Source organism: Microdochium trichocladiopsis (assembly GCF_020744255.1).
Source record: "Microdochium trichocladiopsis strain MPI-CAGE-CH-0230 chromosome Unknown B0I36scaffold_17, whole genome shotgun sequence".
NCBI lineage: Eukaryota > Fungi > Ascomycota > Sordariomycetes > Xylariales > Microdochiaceae > Microdochium > Microdochium trichocladiopsis.
Window position 1 is genome coordinate 74,943 of NW_025763560.1, and position 19,263 is coordinate 94,205.

Below are 19,263 nucleotides of genomic sequence, written 5' to 3' on the forward strand. Positions count from 1 at the left end.
TGGCCCCCTAAGGGTCATGCCCGCGTATCAATTCGTCATGCCCCCCTATCAATTGCCTATTTTAATGCCTCATTTCCGCACCCCGCAGCGGAATTTAGCACAGGCTCAACAGACAGCATTTTCCACTCTGGTATGACATCGTCCGGTTTGTCATGGCATTCAACATCTTTGGCAACGCGACTGAGGAGACATCTTGGGTGCCCAACCCAACCACCCGAGGAACGTCGAATATCCTTCTGCCCTGCCTCATCACGATTTCACTCTGCGTCTGGTCGGCTCTGCATCTCAACATACAGGGGTACCGTGATGGTGAATTCATCTGGATGCTCTACCAGACGTGGAGAAAATCCGGCTGGGTCATAGTTGGTCTTCTTGCCCCGGAGTTTCTCATTTACACCGCTTGGTATCAGCGATGCGAAGCCAAGCTCTGTGCGACCGCATTCAACAACACAATTGGGATCACCCCTCCTCCCGGGACGTTTAGCATAGGAGCGAGACTCCGAGAGGGCCTGAAAAAGGCGGTTCCGGTAAGGGCTGATGATTTTCAAGACTTAAAGTGCATGGAGCACATGTAACGTAAACTTTCCTTGGCTTACATCTGGATATGCAGAAAATATGGTCAAACGATCAACGCAATGGAAATGGCTTCGATGTAGAAATGGGGCACATTGAGGACCAGCAGAATCAGCAACGCCCTTGGACGATTGCACAAGGCTTCTACATTCAGATGGGAGGGATTGCCTTTGGTACGATCGAACAGCATCCTATCTCTCTACTCCAGGGCCACGCGGTCTTGGACAGAAAAACTTTTCTCTCCGTTCTCGGTGCCATCGACCTTCCAGAAGCCAACGCGCCCGATTTCACCGCCTTCAGAAGTCAACTCGATATCTCCGAAGAAGATCTTGTGGACAAACGGAAAGGTAGCGGTATTGCCAAGGCCCTAGTCTGTCTCCAGGCCATCTGGTTCTGCCTCCAATGCTTCGCTCGCGTGCTCCAACAGTTGCCGCTCTCCCTCCTTGAACTCAACACCTTCGCTCACTCTCTCTGCGCCTTGGTGGTCTACATCCTTTGGTGGGAAAAGCCGTTGGATGTTGAGCGGCCTACCTACCTGACAGTTAGTTCAGAGCGCGAGATATATCTATGGGCCCGCGAGTTTCCCAATTTTTGTTACCAGTGCTTGGAGAGTAGCGAAAGTACTGTGCGGGAAACGTTCATTCAACCTATTCTCTCCTTCTTCAGGACTCGGCGATATGGCGTACCTACTGCGGAGCCACGACAGTGGATTGAGCTCACTGCTGTCGACGATCAAGCCATCCCTTCGAGGTATAGACTCCTCAATTTGAGAACGTCCGACTCTAGCTGATTCAGTCTCTAAGGTTCGATGCCAGGTGCTCCGGACAGACCTATTGCGGCCTCCTGGTTCGGAGGCATATTGATGCCGAACTGGGCTTCTGGATGCCACTGCGCGATCGCGAACCTCAACCTCCCCCAGAACTTCTCAGACTCAATCGGGCAGACAGCAACAACCCAAACCATCCTAACGCTTGGGGATTTGAGCTAAAAGCTCCTTGCGATCACCAAGAACTGAACCCAGAACTCAGGACCCCAGACAGAGTCACAGACTAGCCTGGGTTCCCTACTCGGCACATATTGTTAAATAGCTGTGCTATCCGTCTAGGCGCGTTGCTTGCCCCCCTCAACAGAGGAGTTGATGAACCCACACTTTGAATTGCGCATCGACATCCTTGAGGAGTGTATCCTCGCTGAGGCCACGAGCTCGGAGGATCTGCTTGATGGCGCGTTGTAGCTCGTCTGCACGGAACGTCCCCGAAGGTTGCCTCTCATATTAACTCGGTGGCTTTTCTTGTCGAAGACCTTGTTTAAGAACTGACAGGTGGATTGGATGCAATGGTGTGTCACTCGAATAGTTCTTGAGCAGGTTTTGAAGGTCCCAAGATAGTATGATGGGAAAAAGCGGCAAGATTATTGTTTGGAATGCTTGCAAGTGGAAATACTAGGTATATATCAGCGTTTTAACTCGCTCATGAACGGCAAATAACTACAGCTTGCGCAAGATATTGCTCCGTCGTTGTAACGCGAGGCTAGACTAGTAAAAGATAATAAATCAAGATTTGTGCTGGGTGTGAGCGCTCTACTGCGACATAGGAAATTGTTCTAGGCGCCAACAAAGACCCCTGACAGTAGTGGTTGTTGTAAGAACTGAGTGTTCCCCTGAACTTCAGAGTTGTAAGGCCTCAAATCCTAAAATGCCCCAAGACTGTAGGCCTCGGTGTCACATGACCCTCTGAGAATGAATATATATGTGGCCATGAGATCCAATAACAGCTGCATTTCCATCTCGTTGATGTCATGGCAGCCGAGCCTGAACATGCATTTCTGTGTCGACATGTGGCTTAGGGAAGCCCAGTCCTTGTTCGTGTATGTCACGTCGTCATGATACTTAGCGCTGAGGATCAGTGCGGCGAGAAAGACCCGGTGGCAGCTGGAGGACGATCCTGTGCAGGACGCTAAGCGCCGCTTGAGTCTCGCCATGTAGACGAGCGTCGACATCCTTTCTTCATGGGTATCGCCCTTTGGTTTCGACATACAGAACGACAGGGAGAGACGATGGGTTTGCAAAACATGTGTATTAAAGAGGAGGATACCCATTGCAAACTATAAGGCCGAGGGCACCCAGAATATCGAACGCCACCTCGACAAATCCCATAAGATCCGTGACCCAACGGGAAACCGCAAACGACCCCTGACGAAGACATATCCATCTATTGCCGACCACTTGAGCATGGATCGAGAAAACCCTCAGCAACAAGCCATTGTGAACACTTATATTAAGCGTATCGATCGAGTCCAGTTTCAGAAGCTCGTCGTCAGCTGGGTCGTCGAAAGGCAGCAATCCTTCACAGAAGTCGAAAGCGGAAGTCTCCGAGCTATCTTCGAATATCTGAATCCGTCCATTTCGGTACAGGATGCGCACATCAGCCACGACACTGTTTCGTCACCAGATTTCAAATGCTAGCAGACGATTATCCAAGCCCTTGCTCGCGCTCCAGGTCAGATCCGTATCTCCTTCGATGGGTGGCGATCGCGCAATCGCCATGCTCTCTATGGAATCTGCGCCTTCTTTCGAGATGAGAATATTCGGCCGATGAAAGTTGTTTTAGGGATCCCTGAGATTGCAGAACGACACTTTGGGGAGACCATTGGTGCTCAGATCCTCAGCATTCTTTACGAGTTCAAGATCGAAGAGAAAGTCGGCTATTTCTGACTCGACAACGCAGCTAACAACGACACCGCCATGGAGACAATCGCCGATCAGCCTAGCTTCGAGCCCAAGGCTCGTCGTGGACGTTGCTTCGGCCATATTGTGAATCTCGTCGCTAAAACCATCCTTTTTGGCAAGGGCTGCGAAGCGTTCGAAGCTGATATCCAAGCCCAGAAGCTTGCTGAGGCTGAGCATGAACTGTGGATGAAGAAAGGCCCAGTCGGCAAGCTCCATAACCTCGTGGTCTGGATCCGTGGCAGCGACACGCTTACTCACCTGCTACGCAAAATTCAACAGTCTGCCAATGGGGCCAGTGAGAACCCAAAGATTCGGGTTCGCAAGCCTCTTGACCTCATCATGGACAACGATACGCGGTGGCTTTCGCAACTTTTTATGATGCGCCGAGCCCAACTCCTTCGACCGTCCCTCGAGACCCTCCTATTCGAGTACAAACAATTGTGGGAAAAAGAAAATCTACGCAAGGATGGTACACAGAAGAAGGGCAAGAGGTTGCCATTGTGCCTCGGAGAACAGAGCAGGTTAACGGTCGCGGACTGGAACGTGATCGACGGCTTCATTGAGCTGCTCGAGCATTTCGAAAACACGATCCTCATTCTGGAAGGCGACGGGCAAGCTCGAGAGAGAGCAAGACACCATTTCAAGGAATCGTACGGCAATATCACGGACGTCTGATGGCGTACGAGTACTTGCTCTCTAACCTTGAAGATGCAAAGGAGAAGATCGACCAGTACGCCGAACCAGAGCACTTCCGAGTGAATGTGCAACTAGCTTGGGAGAAAATCAACGAGTATTACGAAAGGCTCGACGATACCCCGATGTAGTACGCCGCCCTGGCCTTCCACCCGGCGTTTGGCTGGAAGGTGATCGAGCGCGAGCGGGATACTCGACCCGAATGGGTTCGAAAGGCGAAGGAGATTGTTAAGCAGGTGTGGGAAGATAGCTACTCGAAGCTTGAGATTGCCCATACGAGCGGTGAACCCGTTGCGAAGAGGAGAAAAACGTTCCACAACAAGTTCAGCAGGTTCAAGGAAGATAAGCGCCGGATAGCCTTTACATCGCCGTCAACCAGCTCGTTGGGAGACGAGTACGAATGCTGGCTGCTGAGCGCTTCAGAGGTTGACAGCGAGGTAAGTGATCCGTATGAATACTGGCACTCCAGGCGCAAGCAGTTCCCGAGGCTATCTGTGATGGCACTGGATTTCATATCGATCCCACCGATGTCTGCTGAGTGCGAGCGACTGTTTTCGGCCGCTGGGCGTATGGTTGCCCCGATTCGGAGCCGACTGGAAGCCAACATGATCGGGATGGCTCAGTGTCTTCGCTCCTGGCTGCGTTCGGGCCTAGTGGACGAGCTCGGGAGCAGGCTGCTTGTCACCCCTGAGGTATGCAGAGGCAGGGGGAGAGGCTATAGTGACGAGGAGGAGGCATGGTTAGCTGCAGAGCGAGTTTGACAGGGACGGGACGGGTTGCGGGTAGAAGGCGGGGTGATATATGGCATGCTGTTGGATGGCACATGATCCCCGGCGGGATGTCAATTCCACCCACTCCAACTTCACTAGAGGCGTCGGTTGATCAACCCCATGCAAGAAATCTGTTGCAAGATCCACTTCAATTTCATATGCCTCAGCGGTGGATTGGATTGAGTTGATCGCCAGCTTGATAGTGTGTGGTCTTGTGGAACACCGCCTGGCAAATCATAGGGAACCGAACAATCCCGTCGAGAGCCAGGCCTTCAACACCCCCAGGTGCTCCGCTACATATTCGGCCCGCCGAACGGCCACGAGTGTACCCATGCGCCGTCTTGAGGTGCGTCATCAAAGCTGTTCGCCCTCGACAAACATAGCGCTCTCTATCATCAGAACAGAGGAGACAACAAATTCCGTCCCGAAAAACTGGAATGTGTGGAATGGGCTCGGCATCTGGCAGGGGCTTGACGGTTTGACGAATCAGCTCTGGTGCTTGAAGAGTGGAAAGTTGAAAGAATGTGTTTTCGAGGGCTCGTATGGCCGCGGGATCGTATTGGCGGATAGGACCATGGTGCAGCTGGACATGGCGTACAGCAGAGGTGTGCAAGATGGATCTGCATTCTATACAGATAAGAATGTGCCATTTCGGCTCGTGGCAGAGCAGATCTTGTATCCTCATTGCACAGTTCGATGCAAGAGTTTTAGGGAGCTTGCAACATACAAACGAAGCCAGGTCGTCGCGTCCGCTGGTTTACTGATCGCGTCTCGACGCGTGTGGTCGGGAAGTGGGCCCATTAGACTTGAACGCCGGGGACTACCGTACAGGGGGCTCGTGACAATTCAGGGTAGGCGACAATTATAATATGAGAGTAGGGCGTCGCATATTTCGGCCTGGATGAGAGCCGGGACACCGTATAGTATTCGTGACAATGCAACAAAAAAACCGGATACCTCGACTGACCATACATTGTCCTCACGCGTCAACGATACGCAGCACTTAGTCGACGGTGAACATGGTGGATATACAGATATGCGATAAAGGGCAGCCCGGGCCTGACAAGCAGGTAATGTAGTCGAAGCCCCTGCCGTTGTCTCCGTCCATGCTAGGGCGTCTGATGCTGCAGGACCTGTTTCTGGAACGCCGACCAATATTCTTCCTCCAGCCAGGTCACAAGGCATCGTAGGGACGAAATGATCTTGCAGACGCCTCTGGCCTTGGATGTCGACCCAAGAGATATCCTTGAATAGAGTGTTGGGGTATTGACACCGACCAAAAACGGATCCCGAGACGTCGACGGTCGCGGGGGAACGGTCGCGACAAAGTACCACTCATGGCCGTGGACGATGATGCCGGGGAGGAACTCGATGGCCTGAAAGGACGCGTCGGGACATTGGTGAAGGAGACTTCGTAACTGTGCCGCATGCCAGGTTCCCATTTGGACCTCTGCCTCCGTAGTACTGCCCTCGGGACTCTTAAATTCAAGGGAAAGGCCGATTGGATACTTGCACAGAGCTCCCGAGTCTGTGTGGTTAATGGAGATGCCAGGGCGGGATGCGCGTAGCATGTCGATCTGGCGAGAGATGTCGCTACCAGCCCCAGATTTGAGGACCAAGCAATAGTCCACCATCTTCGGAGGCAGTGTGGAGGGGCTGAACGCGCGGTTGATCCTGGAGGAGGTGCTGAGCCATGATGTTAGCACAAGGAACCGCGGAAGGGAAACCAGCGCAAGCAGAGCGCACGTACCAGGCGTGGAAGTCGACGAGCCCAGAAAGGTCATCTTTTGGTCTGAGTACCCACGAGAGGATCTGACGATAGACCTGATCGCTCCAGACGCACTCTAACTCGTTGTTCTCGTCGCACTCGATAGCACGCTGGATCACGCGAGTGATGAAGGCTGCCAGTGGCACGTCAGGGCGAGAGCGCGATTGCGATTCTTGGTCAGCTTGTTTGAGAGACTGGAAGTACGTCTGGGGGATTTTGTGGTCGGAAATTGCCTGTTGTTCGTTTGGCGGTTAGCGGAATGCATCAACACACGTCGCAGCACCGTTGGTTATGAAGAGTCTTGTACCTGGTCCCACCATTCGTACGGAAGTCTAGTTTCGCCGCTATCGATTTCTTCTAATCTCTCGAGAAGGGCCTGCAAGCTTGTCGGTAGACCGCTTGTGTCGAGGGGGAAGGCACGTCGGGTGTAGCCGTTCTTGTCGAGCTCGGCAAGGCGCAGCTGCTTGGTCGGAGATGAGTTCCTCGAGACGGACGACACCGATCGCTTTGACGAGGATCTGCTTGACGACGTCCGGCTTGGAGACGGCCTGTTCGGTGCGGCCAGCGGCCAATGTTGAGACCGCGGCGGCGGTCGCGGGGTCGTCATGTTTGCTGCATCATCCCCAGCTTGGACGATGTCCTCTGCGTCGCTGGCCATAGCAGGAACTGACCGTTTCGGTGGCCGCGAGGATCGTTGCGAGGCCTCTGATTCGGTAGCAGGTGGAGAGAGAGCTTGTCTCTTGGCAGGAGTATGGTCGGTATCGGCAGGATCGCGAAATCGTTTTCTGTCGCGGGGTGACGACTTAATTAGCTGGTCACTCGCCTCGGCGGACGGTGGGCTTGAAGCCTCAATGCCCTGAAGCCAATCGAGTATGGCAGGATGGTCTTGGGTCTGGTGTGGTGACGCTTCTAACATTTTCGACTCCGATGTGAGGTTGTTAAGCACTGCGTGCGACATTGATTCGATCCATCACGCAGGACAAGACAATGAGGAGAGGAATGTTGGTGGGATCCGATGACATAACGCCCAACCGGATTGACACTGAATTGTCCGGGCAACCGCACCGAGCGACCCCACTATCGGTTTACGTAAGCCACACCGCAAACCATTTTGATGGCAAATTGATAACGTAATCTACCCCCTTCCCGATCACACCCCCTACTCGGTCAGAAATTCCCCACAGACGCGACCCGCACCTCATGGAGAGACAAATCGAACACAACACCCGACAATTCAGCCCAAAAGAGACAAAACAAGTAAATCAGGACAATCTATCTATTACATCTACGGGAATTGTGTTCAAAGGACCTGCATTTACTACACCGTGGTGGTGCGCGCTGTCTTGGGACGATTGCCTCCTCGTCTATCTGTCGTTGGACCCGCTCCTCGTCTTCTCGCTGTTGCTTGGCCCACTCGTGCTCCCTTTCTCTCCGTCGGTTGGCACGCTCCTCTTCCTTTTCTCTCCGCCGCTTGACACGCTCCTCTTCTTTTCTTTGCCGTCGCTCAGCCCGCTCTTGCTTCTCTCCTCGTCGCTGCGCCCGCTCCTCATCCTTCTCGCGACGTCGCTTGACCCGCTCTTCCTCCTCTTCCTTCCGTCGCTTTGTCCTAGCTGTGCCTTCTGCAACCGACAGAGTACCGCCGTCGCTAATGTATTCGCGGCGTTGCTCTCTCTTCCGCTTCCGCCTTTGGTTTTCTGAGCGAAGCAGCCTGTTCTCGTCGGAAAGCAGCACGGCGCTGTGCATGGCCATCTGACAACCTTTGATGAGCTGGCCATCAGCCCTTTGTCCTTGGCCCGATTGTGCGACTTGTTGGTCGGGTCGTCACAAGATATTACTCCCGTGCAATTCAGTGACTAGGTCAAGCGTGAGACTGGAATGGTACATAGATTGATCCCTGAAGTAGAAAGGTACTTTACTGTAATGACTGTCTGTCCAGGAATTCTTCATGCCTTACACATACCTTTCTCCCTCCGCGGTCCCACAAACTGTTTGTGGTTTGTTTGTGGAGCTGTCAGTTCCAAACATGAACTGCACAGTTCCAATGTCTTGGCACGTTGTTCTCGCGGGGTTTCTGCCCCTCTGCCTGTCTCGCTGCGACCTGTTGGTCTGTACTGTAGTGACCGCGAGATGTGTCCGCTTTTCAGACATTACTTGACGTTCCCGCACGGACCAGCACGGACTGTGCCTTGTTGGCTCGTACTGTGCAAACCATTCCACAAAAAGCACTCTCCGTAAGTGGCGCAAACCACTTGCGGCCACATTTTTATCCAGCCCTAGTCCTAATCCATCCGTATCGCAAGGCATTTCGAAGCAGAACTTTCGGCATAATATCAACGAATTTTCAATATGGCTATCAAAGAGATCTTGTCTATAGATGTAGGCTTTCTTTCGACACTTGGATTCAGTCGGTGCACACATTCACAGCTTCCTGCTTCGATCATTCTTTTCCACATTGCAATCGTCTTCAAGAAGTCTTCTAGCACCTTGACTTTCCCACAAGCACACGCCATCTTCCTCAGAGTATTGCGGACCGATGAAGCATCCTTTGGGTGAGATTACGGCGAGGATATACGCCGCTAGCTCTACTCTATTCTTAGCCTGGCAGTGGTCTCTTTAGCATCAGGAAAGATCTTGGAAGCGGCAAAGTTAGCTGGCTGGACTTTCACTCACCGACTTTTCGATTGGACAGGCCGATCTGTGTTTAGCTCGGCACAGCTGGAGGCAGTCTTGCGTTCTGTGTTATAGAACGTCCTCTGGTGGAGGCAGCCTTGCCACAAAATCTTTCCACTTTAAGGTCTTCCCAAGATACATTGAGATCGCTTCCAATATATCCTCATCCCAATCAGGGGAAAAGAATTTGATCCGTGGAGGTTTTTCAGCCCGGTGGTCAGACAGCCGCATCACGACCTGCATCGCTGTAGTCTGCGAGTACTGAAGACCTGCAATTGCCAAGTCTTGAAGCTCGCCGGCTTGCTTTCCAAACAGATCAAGCTCATCGAGCAATAGTTTCCTGGCTAAGCCGCTTGTGTTGCTCCCAAGTTCAATTGCCAGAATGCACTGGACAGCTTTATCGATTAAATCGCGTGCGCTCTGAGTCTCGAATAACAAACGATCGTTATTTCTCGAAATGTGCCGATGGTGGAACGGCGAGGACATGATTCTGACGATGAACCTCCTCTCGCCGCTTTCGTCAGGAAGGTTGTAACTCTCAAAGGAGCCAATTGTGGCGCAGATGTCCTTAGTAACGGAGTTTTGTCCTGGGATTGTCGCGCGTCGATAGTGCATGAAGAGGTTTCCCGAGTCCGAGAGGTCTCGGAGCTCGCTGACCTCCATCCCGAACATGAAAGGGAGGATTGATTTCGTCCGTGCAAATGGGGAGAAATAGTGTAAGAAGCAAGTGGGGTTAACCGGTTTCTATAGGAGAATTAGTTGCATGTAGTGGGGCTGAAGCGGGGGAGGCATACACAGTGACAATTGGCAACTTGTTCACAGTCAGGAATTTCATGCCCAACGCACAGTACTAAGACAAATTTCCACGCGGTTTCTACTCATGCCTTAAAAGTATGGACCGTGCGGAGATCATCGTAATCAAACTGCTTGCGGAGACTGATATCCGGTACTTCTGTACCTTATCGCCTTTATTGCTCTAAGTCCAGGCAATGCCGTACTGTACGGAATGCGCTTACGGACAAGTGTGCCTCCACAAAGCACTAGTTTGTGGTGCAGCCAGCACTGTGCATGCCACGATAACCCCGCACAGGTTGGTCCGTGCGGGGATCGCAACTAATATCGATAAAATGGACACGGATTGTGGTCACTACTGTACAGGAAATCCTTCGCTTCAATAGGTCTTTCCCCTGAATCGTGTTTGTGTCTATTGGTTCCAGTGTTTGGTCCGAATGGATCACCGTGATCTAGGTGATCCATTATTCTTGTCGGTCACATGCGCCCAGCGTGCATGACCTTCTCCTGTCCTTGGCCCAATCTTGCGACCTGTTGGTCAGGTCATCACTCATGCCCATAAAAGCGGAGCTTGCATTTCCTTGTGAGTCACCCACCGCCTATCTACAAGGTCCAGCTTTTGCATACGGGAGTAGTCCATTTGCGATTATGATCTAAAAATAAGATGACTTGTTTGATCCGGAGGTACTTCCGAGACAAGTAACCGACTGATTCGCCAGCTCGCCAATCGTTGGTCTATAAGAATCCCAGAGAATCCCATCAAAACTTCAAATCGTACGATTCCTCATACCAACCGAAGTTTCCAAGCCATATGTTGAAGCGAATATTCACTCAAATCAATCATTCATTATAGATCCGCCGATCCTCGATCCAAATGGACAAGGCAGGAATTGCATCATATGTAACTTACCCATAGATTTCTTGCCCTACGGAACCTCCTCGCCGCGGTCTGGGAAGGTGAGACATAGTGTCTGGCAGTGTAGGTGCGGGCCATTCGTAGGCGAATCGACATTTGTATCTACATAAAGCTGGTCAATGTATCTCTCGTTTAGTTACACTTCCTGTCAAGAATTTGCCCGAACCTTGCTTGTCTCAGCCAGCAATATGTGTGACCTGATCTAGCGAGACGAAGCGTAGCTAATTGCCTCCCCTACCATCTGGCGGCAAGGAGTAAGCCGCTACCAGGCGCTCTTCCCACTTGGTATGTAATACAACTTCCTACATATTGTTGCCCCTCTGTTCATGCAAGTTTAAGTCCGCGTCGAACCACGTCCTCTCCTGCAGCAGGGACGCGGAGCGGCGTTCCGCCTGGTGCGCTGTGGCCGATGTCCCACCCCGAACAAGCCGTAGATAATTGTTTTTTTTGTTTTTCTTTTGGGCCGAAGACGACGGCCCACAAGCCCAGCCAGTCCGACGTGCTGAGCTTGTGGGATGCCCCGTGACCGAATACCGAGGGAGCTCACCGCTGTTGTGGTGGAGTCCTGTTTCAGCACTGGGGCGGGGGCGGCTCTGTCGCATGTGTACAACATCCACCATGTCCTGCCAGCTCCTCCTCCCTAAAGTGGCAAGTGAGGTGGGGCAACGCGGCTTAACATTCGTCAGGTCTTTGACAGGCCATCGCGCAGCACGCATCGTGCACAATTATGCCAAGCCCAATCGGAAGGATGATGATCATGATGGCACGTCTTTATTTCTAAGGTTTTTCGAACCTGTCTGCCATTTTTCGCGGTGCTATTACGTATCTGGCCCAGGTCCCCGTTGATCCCGTTAGAAAGCCAACGGACGCCAAGCCAATTGTTTGTTTACGTTCTGTCGGCTAGACCCCAGCATCTGACTCCACCCTTCGTCTCGCCCTGCTGGAGCGGTTTGTTTGTAGTACAGTAATCTTAAATGCGGTGTTGGGGTGGTTGGGACCGCTACTCACGCGACTTTAGGCACGGCTGTGGAAAAATTTCCACGCCCGTGGAAAAGCTTCCACGCCTGTGGAGAAATTTCCACGCCCGTGGAAAAGCTTCCACGCCTGTGGAGAAATTTCCACGCCCATGGAAAAGCTTCCACGCTCGTGGAAAACTTCCCCAGCGCCCCGCATTTCGCGAACCCCCTTTTGGCCAAAGCGACGTCTCTCAATCATCTTTGCGTCTTCATTCTCCGTGTTATCACTGCCTATGGAGGCTATGAAGTATTTTGCCCCGGGCCGGGCTAAGATCGACTATAAAAGTGACGGCGCCCCACCATGCGGTTGGACATTTCCTTCATTCGAAGATTTAGAACGGATCGTGTCAGTGTTTGCCAGCCGACATGGATACAAGGCCAGAACGAAGGAGAAGAGGAAGAGGACCCGATTCTATGTCTGCGGATATAAACAATGTCCCGTTGCGTGGAGCGCACAACGAGTGGTCGACAAGTTTCCTCCGCTCTTAGATTCGCTTGAGGTGGTCCGCATACAATATTCAACCACGATCAGCCACAACCACCAGCTTACCGCTCGTCCGGAGCCAAAACCCCTTCCAGTCGATATGATCTGGCTCGGAGTCCCATTTGGCCCCCTGGTTGAGGAGGGTCGATCTGACTCCGCTATACCATTAGGTGTTCCGATGTCTCAGGAGGGGAAGAGGCTAAAGTCGTCTGCTCTCGATCTAGTAAATGTCGAGCCGCATTTCAAACACCAAGAACATGACGATGACGAGACCGTATGGGTCTATGAGCCGTTGATCATGGCGATCTCGGCAACCATCAAGAACCCGTGCCTTACGATGTCGGCGACTTTAACATGGAGTGCAGACTTGTTCCGAGACCTTCGCGAACAGCTTGCCGATGCCACATCTGAGAGGAAGAAGCTCGTTCTTCTCGGATGCATGTCAACGCCCATCCTGGTGCCGGAGGGGCCCTCTTTCGATGAATATTGCGAATATATGAAACTGTTTATGGACAACAATGCTTTTATTAAAGCATATCCTACCACGGAGGAGGCAACATTCCAGGCAAGCAAAGTTGGCGATCTTAGAATCCTCGACGAGTGGGCCGCAAAATTCGACGGCCAAGGAATGAGCTGGCTCGCATACCGACCCATAACGTGCGATGGTGGGCTATCGGCGACGTGTAACCTGCCACCTTCTCATGGTGGCCGCATGGTTATCAAGCCGACACATAGCAGCAGTGGAGAGGGAGTCAAGCTTGTTAAAGTCAGCAATCGCAAGGGACTGAAGTGCCGAATCCCTGGGAACAAATGGGATGCCGATATTCAGCCCAGGAACCATCTCTTCCACCAAGAGTATGTCGACTCATTAGTCAAATTTGGCGAACTTCGGGTCTGTATGGTGCGTGATCTATCTCAAGAGGCTATAGACGGTCTCATTCCCCCAGGTAAGATCATTAGTATCACCATCACCAGACCAACCGCTTCTGCCGGCAAGGTTCAATTCTCGGATATGAATCAGAGTCCATTCAGTCACGAAATATTTGGGGAAGGAGTTGGGGATGAGCACGCTCAAAAGCGCAAGTATCATGAACTGAAGCAGTTCGCCTCTCTGTGGTTTGCCATTCTTTTTAGGCTTGCCGATTTTGAACCTGGTCTTGCCTCACTTAAGGATGGCGTACGTCTCGACATTGGCATCTCAGAAGTCGCAACCGATGGGCGATTTTTCATTAATGAAGTCACACGATTGTGGAATGCGTCAAGCTTTTCAGAGGGGAACTCTACTAACGTTCAAGAACAATGGGGCGAAGCTATTGGCCATTCGTGTACACAGCCTCGATGTTGGCAGCAATACCCCGAGCTGTTAGAGACTCTTGGGACAGAAGGAAGTGAGGTGGGCTTACCTGGACGCCGCGCGAAGCGACAGCGGCCCGGATAAAGACGTACTTTCAACATCTCGTCTTGCTGGTTATTATCAATTCTTTATTCGTCTCCATAGCTTTCCTACTATATTCAATCAATCGGGCTTATACTTGCCGCACGGAGCTAAGCCGCAATGCGAAGCTGTGCTGCTTTTTCTACTTATCCTGGCCAAGTCTATTAGCGTACGACCATCCTCGTCGCGGTTATCAATGTCGGCGCCGCTATCTAGCAGTTTCTGCATAACGTCGTCACGCCCCCAAGATGTCGCCCATGACAATGGAGTCTTCCATCAATATCTCGGCTATCCACCTGAACGCCTCTCGCTAGCAGCAGATCTATAATGCTGATGTATCCCTTTTCGGCAGCTAATGATATCGGCGTCCGACCATGAATGTCTTTACTGTCGGGCTCTGCGCCACTGTCTAGCAGCAGCCGCACGACGGCTTTGGCCCTGTTGTAGACAGCCCATGCGAGCGGTGTCCGACCAAAGGAGTCTCTTTCGTCAATTCTGGCGTCTCTATCGAGCAGCAGCATCACATTCCGCTCGCATCCCATGCCGGCAGCCCATGAGATCGGTGTCCGACCGGTCTCATCTGCACGATCAACCTCAGCGCCGTTGTTGAGCAGTAGCAGCACTACCTCGTCGTGCGGATTGCTAGACGCCCATGAGAGTGGCGTCCGGCCGGCCGTAATCTACCTCGGCGCCCTTGTGAAGCAGTAGCTGCACAAGATCTGCGAATCCGTTTTCAGAGGCACAAGCTAATGGTGTTCCCGCGTTACCACGAAAGTTGATATCAGCACCTCTTTCTATTAGTAGCCGCACCGCCTTTGTATGCCCTTCGTTGACAGCATACATGAGCGGCGTGAACGCAGGCATCAGCATCGTCATAGTACCATTTGTGGCACTAATTAGCGATCTGGTCAGACGTGCAGCTGGTCTCGGGCTAGATTGTCAGCAGTGGCAGCCAGCACAGGCAACCGGGCGAGAGGAGAAGCCGCGGGTGTCACGGCTCGTCTTCGTCAGTGCAGATCAGGTCAATAGCACAGAGTTCCCGACTTATACGGACTGGCTGCGAAGCCGGGGTCTGCTCAAGCGGTTCTTTGTCGACGAGTGCCATACGATTATTATGGACGCTAGCTACCGAAAGCGGCTTACGGAGCTGAAGTGTATCTACCGGTACGGCTGTCCGGTCATCTTACTGACAGCTACACTACCGGTGCGGCTTGAGGCTTGGTTCCGCCAGATAATGCTTGCAGGGGACGCCGAAATCATCCGAGCAAGGACCGACAAGAAGAACATCAGCTATAACGTCATGCAAGTCACGGGACCAGGTCGGAGCGCAGTCGAGGACGAGGTCGTGAAGCATGTCATCCGACTGACCGGCCGCATGAGCGGGAGGCAATAAGGCGTGATCTACAGCCGGTCCAAAGCAAACTGCACACGGCTGGCGGAGCTGATCCGATGCGGGTACTACCACAGCGACATGAGCTTGTTTGGATTACGCGGCGCTCCAGAGACGACCGCACGGCGGGTATGTGGCATGCGGCTCGCCATCGCTGAAGCTTCCATGGCCCCCGGAAGCCTCTGAGGGCGGCCAAGCGATGTTCCAGAGCCTGTCGCCATGAACGCAGAATCGTCCCCTGCAGCCGGATTACTTTTCAATCCAAGTCGCGCCACACCAGGCGGCCAATTGGGAATGAGCGGCCATGCAACCTTGACCGCACGGGCTGGACAGCTGAACATTGATTCGGCTATGACATAATATCGCTGACAGACTTTGGGACAAGCGCGAGTATGGTGGGTATGGAGGAATTGATAGCGGGGGTTTCACGCCAAGACTCTAGAGCTAGGTCATACTTTCTGTCATTGATGGCGTCGGAAATGCAGGCTAGAGCCGATCTTGCATGTAGATCGGTCGCTCATACCACGGCCAGTGCCGCGATCTCGTCGTCGGCAGGCGTGCCTACTTCGCGGGACGATTCTCGTTGAAAACCTCCACCCATAATCAGACCCTAGGACCACGGCATATCACTCATAACGAAATACCCCTTTCCCCCACATTCGATTTTCATAGAAATCTCTCGTGGTGACTTGGTTCCTGATTGATTGCAAGCTCTAGAGTCCTGCTCGGTCGCCCAGGTGCGCCCCGCATCAGTGTTGCCCCACTCGTTGTACTGCATTAACAGTCTGGCTTGGGCGCCACTCACGTACTGTACCAGACGAAGAACAGAAAATATTAAGGATTTTGAAATCGATATGATCGACAATTTCGTAGTGCACTTGACGATGCGAAGATACTACTCATATACTCTTTGAGGCTCTGGGTGGCCGGCCGACGATATTATTGTGCAGCTTGTGCGGCACGTCGAGGAGCAGTACAGCAGAAGAAAAGCCCGAACCAACTTCCCCAGCGGACGTAGATAGACAGCCTAATCACTTCAGCGAAAAGCTCTTCCATGTGCTTCGCAAAAGCCGGGAAGTTCAATGCTTGTATCTAGCCCATGCCAAGATCACGCCATGATAATTTGAAAGGACCTCCCAACTCGCAGATTTTGAAGCTGTACCCTGATTGATTGATTGATAAGCCTGTGTGCTTCAAGTGGCGAGAAGGATTTTCGTGATCCATTTCCGGGTCACGGGGAATGTGATCGCCTGCATCACGTCCAAAGCATATAGTAGAGAAAATGCTGGATACCGTCAAGATGCGCCCGGATGCTGAAGGGGTTCCTAAATGCTCTCTAGGGAACATCGTAGAGTTAGGCCAATATTTTCAGCTCGCTTGACGTATGGAGGCGCGAAACTAAGGCGCTAAAAAAGAAGCCGCCTCAACAATTAAACCCCAAGTGGGCATTGTCTCCACCTGTTGATTCACTGATACAGAAGGTACTTGACGTCGGTCGCGGAACAGGTATGTTTCCTCCTCATGTTCTCACAATTGGCGCACATAGCAGCTTACTCGTCCAGGCATTTGGGCAATGTGAAGAATGAACGTCTAACTTGATGCCCTGCGAGGCCGAGCTCATATCTTTCAGTGATTTTGCAGACCACCATCCTCATATTGAAGTGATCGGCCTGGACATCTCCCCGCACCAGCCACACTGGATTCCTGTAAATCTGAAGTTCGAGATGGATGGCATCACACAGGGGGTGGACATATCCCGCCGACACATTTGACTACATCCACATGCGCTGGCTGGTGGGCTCAATAAGCGACTGGATCACTCTCTACAAGGAGATCTTCAAGGCTCTCAAGCCAGGCGGCATATTTGAACGCAAAGAGTCGTCCTGCCTGATTCAGAGCGACGACGACTCCGTCGGCCCGAATACTGCACGAAATCTCTGGCGCTTCTATACGGCAACGTCTTGTCTTCGGGGTTTCGACAAGTTTCCGTCCTTCACGCGCGCCGATTGATCTGTTAGATATTGCCACTTGTCCCAAGTCATGAAAAACACGCCCACTGCTCAGTACCCCCAACGCCCGAGGGTAATTTCTAGATACAGACTACTCTCAGCGACTCGCATCCTTAGGGTATACGTCCCCAACTCCAATAGACTTCTCCACCGACATAGCAAGGCGAGATAATTGGGATCTTCTCCCGAGGACCGATGGCATGATACCAGCTGGATATACGCGTCTGAATGTTCTGCGCAACAGCGTTAGAAATTCTTGGGCTCACGATAAACAATTGTCAACATTTCACACGAGGCTGACATTAGATGCCTAACATGAAAGCCGCCTAGAGCTCGTAGGCTCAAATAGCCGATCCTGTTTATTTCAGCGACATGTTTGGATTTTTGTAGCCATCCATGTTAAGCTGTGCCTCGTGGCCGAAGACCATTCAGTTCTTGCCCTGAGGTGGCAGCCGACTTTACGTGCCCCACAGTGGAGGCATGATGCTGCTGCCACCCATTCGCTGGTGAGCTTAAATCGACCTCCCAATTCGAGGCTGAATGAGAGTCATTCTCAAAAGCTTTAGCCAGTAACTCCGGCTTGTACTCCGATTAGAGAATGCATTTATATTATACAGGTCCTCTATAGTGTGCAGTCCCTTCATCTATGCATGGCCAAACATACTGTTATCGACAGCGAGCAGTCATTAAATGATAGCGGAGCTGTGCCGCAGATAGGCGGATCGTCATTCTTGAAAGGACGTCAGGAGGCGAAGTCCTCGCACCAGCATGAGACAACGGCCGCAGGCTCGCCGCAGATTTATCATCTCCTGAGGTGCTTTGGATCGGTCGGCTTTTTTTCACTATGCTAGGCTGTGTTTCTGTGGCTACCTACCTGGCCTGGCTGTTATGCTCGGATCCACGTTGATTCCCATTGATCCCCATCGAGAGACAGAAGGATGCAAAGCCAGTTATGCGTTTATGCTCCATCGGCTAGACCTTGTTTGGTCAAAACCCTGTCGCATCTGGCCCCGCCCATCGTCTGACCCATGGCTGCAGCGTTCTGTAGTCGACGCCCCGGCAGAAACCGCCTCCACTACGCTCCTTCCCGAGGTCATGGGAACTTCGACATGAGCCCGCCGTCATTTCCATTCCGTTGGACACCAACACCCAAGCGCTCACAAGCACGACCGCGTCGGACATTCCCTTACTGACGTTGGATAGAGTACGCCTCTGAAGCCCGGGACAAACCATCGCGCGTTACAGAACCCGCTTCCACTTTGGGTCTGTCTGACCGCGTCCTTGACAATGGCATCCACATTCACGCCGAATCCGCATTTTTCGCCGACAAGCTCGCTACGGAGGAGAGCCTCGCCGCCTTTCGCAACCTCGCCTTCCCCAAGCAGCTCAAGGCCCTCGAGCAGTACTTGGGCGCTCAATTGACGGAGCCCAAGACTGCTCTGCTCGCCGTCGTCCGCAAGTCGGGACAATGCGAGGCAGGAAACACGCAGAAGCGCCAGGCCTGCTGCCGCTCAACCTACTACGAGCCAGCCGAGGCCGAGCGCCAGCCCTTCGTGGCTGTCCAGGATGTCTTTTGCAGCAAAACCATCGCAAGCCCACCAAGCAGCTGTTCCTGCACATCGATGAGTCTCTCGGGCGAGGCCTTCGCGTCATTGCCTATCACACCAAGAATGACTACGTTTGGTCCCCTGGTTCGGTCATCCCTTCAAGCCAAATCCTGCCTATCATGGATTTTAGCAGGTAGTGACTCAAGTCGAACGAGAGGAGCTAATCGGATGGCTCACATATCACCACACCCCGCCTTCGTCGGAGAAGGAGTTCGGCCGTCGAAACTATGTGTGGAAGACTTTCACTTGGGATCAAGATGGCCAAATGCTTGCGGCGGTTTCGAAGGGCGGTGGTAAGAAGCGGACAGTCATCATCGAGGATTGCATTATCGAGGTAGTAGAACTCGTGCATACCTCAAACGGCCATGCAGGATGGGACACCACATGGAGGGATGTTAATCACTCCTCTTAA

At 52.5% G+C, this 19,263-nt stretch overlaps 7 protein-coding genes across 7 annotated transcripts; 4 read left to right on the top strand and 3 right to left on the bottom strand.

Annotated features, from left to right (window-relative positions):
• Positions 1-152: 152 nt before the first annotated feature.
• Positions 153-1,363, top strand: B0I36DRAFT_257457 (uncharacterized protein; the record flags this gene model as incomplete). The annotated part of the gene is made up of 2 exons (XM_046151016.1): positions 153-527; positions 683-1,363. The coding sequence occupies 2 exons, from the start codon at positions 153-155 to the stop codon at positions 1,361-1,363; spliced, it is 1,056 nt and encodes a 351-aa protein (XP_046004119.1).
• Positions 1,364-4,110: 2,747 nt separating this feature from the next.
• Positions 4,111-4,848, bottom strand: B0I36DRAFT_57482 (uncharacterized protein). Its single transcript, XM_046163044.1, has one exon. The coding sequence runs from the start codon at positions 4,599-4,601 to the stop codon at positions 4,245-4,247; it is 357 nt and encodes a 118-aa protein (XP_046004120.1). The 5' UTR covers positions 4,602-4,848; the 3' UTR covers positions 4,111-4,244.
• Positions 4,849-5,785, top strand: B0I36DRAFT_57481 (uncharacterized protein). The gene has a single exon (XM_046163043.1). The coding sequence runs from the start codon at positions 5,096-5,098 to the stop codon at positions 5,630-5,632; it is 537 nt and encodes a 178-aa protein (XP_046004121.1). The 5' UTR covers positions 4,849-5,095; the 3' UTR covers positions 5,633-5,785.
• Positions 5,786-5,873: 88 nt separating this feature from the next.
• B0I36DRAFT_257513 (uncharacterized protein) lies at positions 5,874-7,139 on the bottom strand (the record flags this gene model as incomplete). The annotated part of the gene is made up of 3 exons (XM_046151020.1): positions 5,874-6,450; positions 6,515-6,726; positions 6,840-7,139. 3 exons carry the CDS (start codon positions 7,137-7,139, stop codon positions 5,874-5,876), a joined length of 1,089 nt encoding a protein of 362 aa, XP_046004122.1.
• A 575-nt stretch (positions 7,140-7,714) lies between these two features.
• B0I36DRAFT_341687 (uncharacterized protein) lies at positions 7,715-8,635 on the top strand. Its single transcript, XM_046156026.1, has one exon. It carries the CDS (start codon positions 7,733-7,735, stop codon positions 8,228-8,230), a length of 498 nt encoding a protein of 165 aa, XP_046004123.1. The 5' UTR covers positions 7,715-7,732; the 3' UTR covers positions 8,231-8,635.
• Positions 8,636-8,857: 222 nt separating this feature from the next.
• Positions 8,858-9,896, bottom strand: B0I36DRAFT_341688 (uncharacterized protein). The gene is made up of 2 exons (XM_046156027.1): positions 9,203-9,896; positions 8,858-9,130 (listed from the first exon to the last, which is right to left on the bottom strand). Exon 1 carries the CDS (start codon positions 9,872-9,874, stop codon positions 9,272-9,274), a length of 603 nt encoding a protein of 200 aa, XP_046004124.1. The 5' UTR covers positions 9,875-9,896; the 3' UTR covers positions 8,858-9,130; positions 9,203-9,271.
• Positions 9,897-18,353: 8,457 nt separating this feature from the next.
• B0I36DRAFT_370206 (uncharacterized protein) lies at positions 18,354-19,263 on the top strand (the record flags this gene model as incomplete). Its single annotated transcript, XM_046159880.1, has 3 exons — positions 18,354-18,378; positions 18,448-18,812; positions 18,982-19,263. 3 exons carry the CDS (start codon positions 18,354-18,356, stop codon positions 19,261-19,263), a joined length of 672 nt encoding a protein of 223 aa, XP_046004125.1.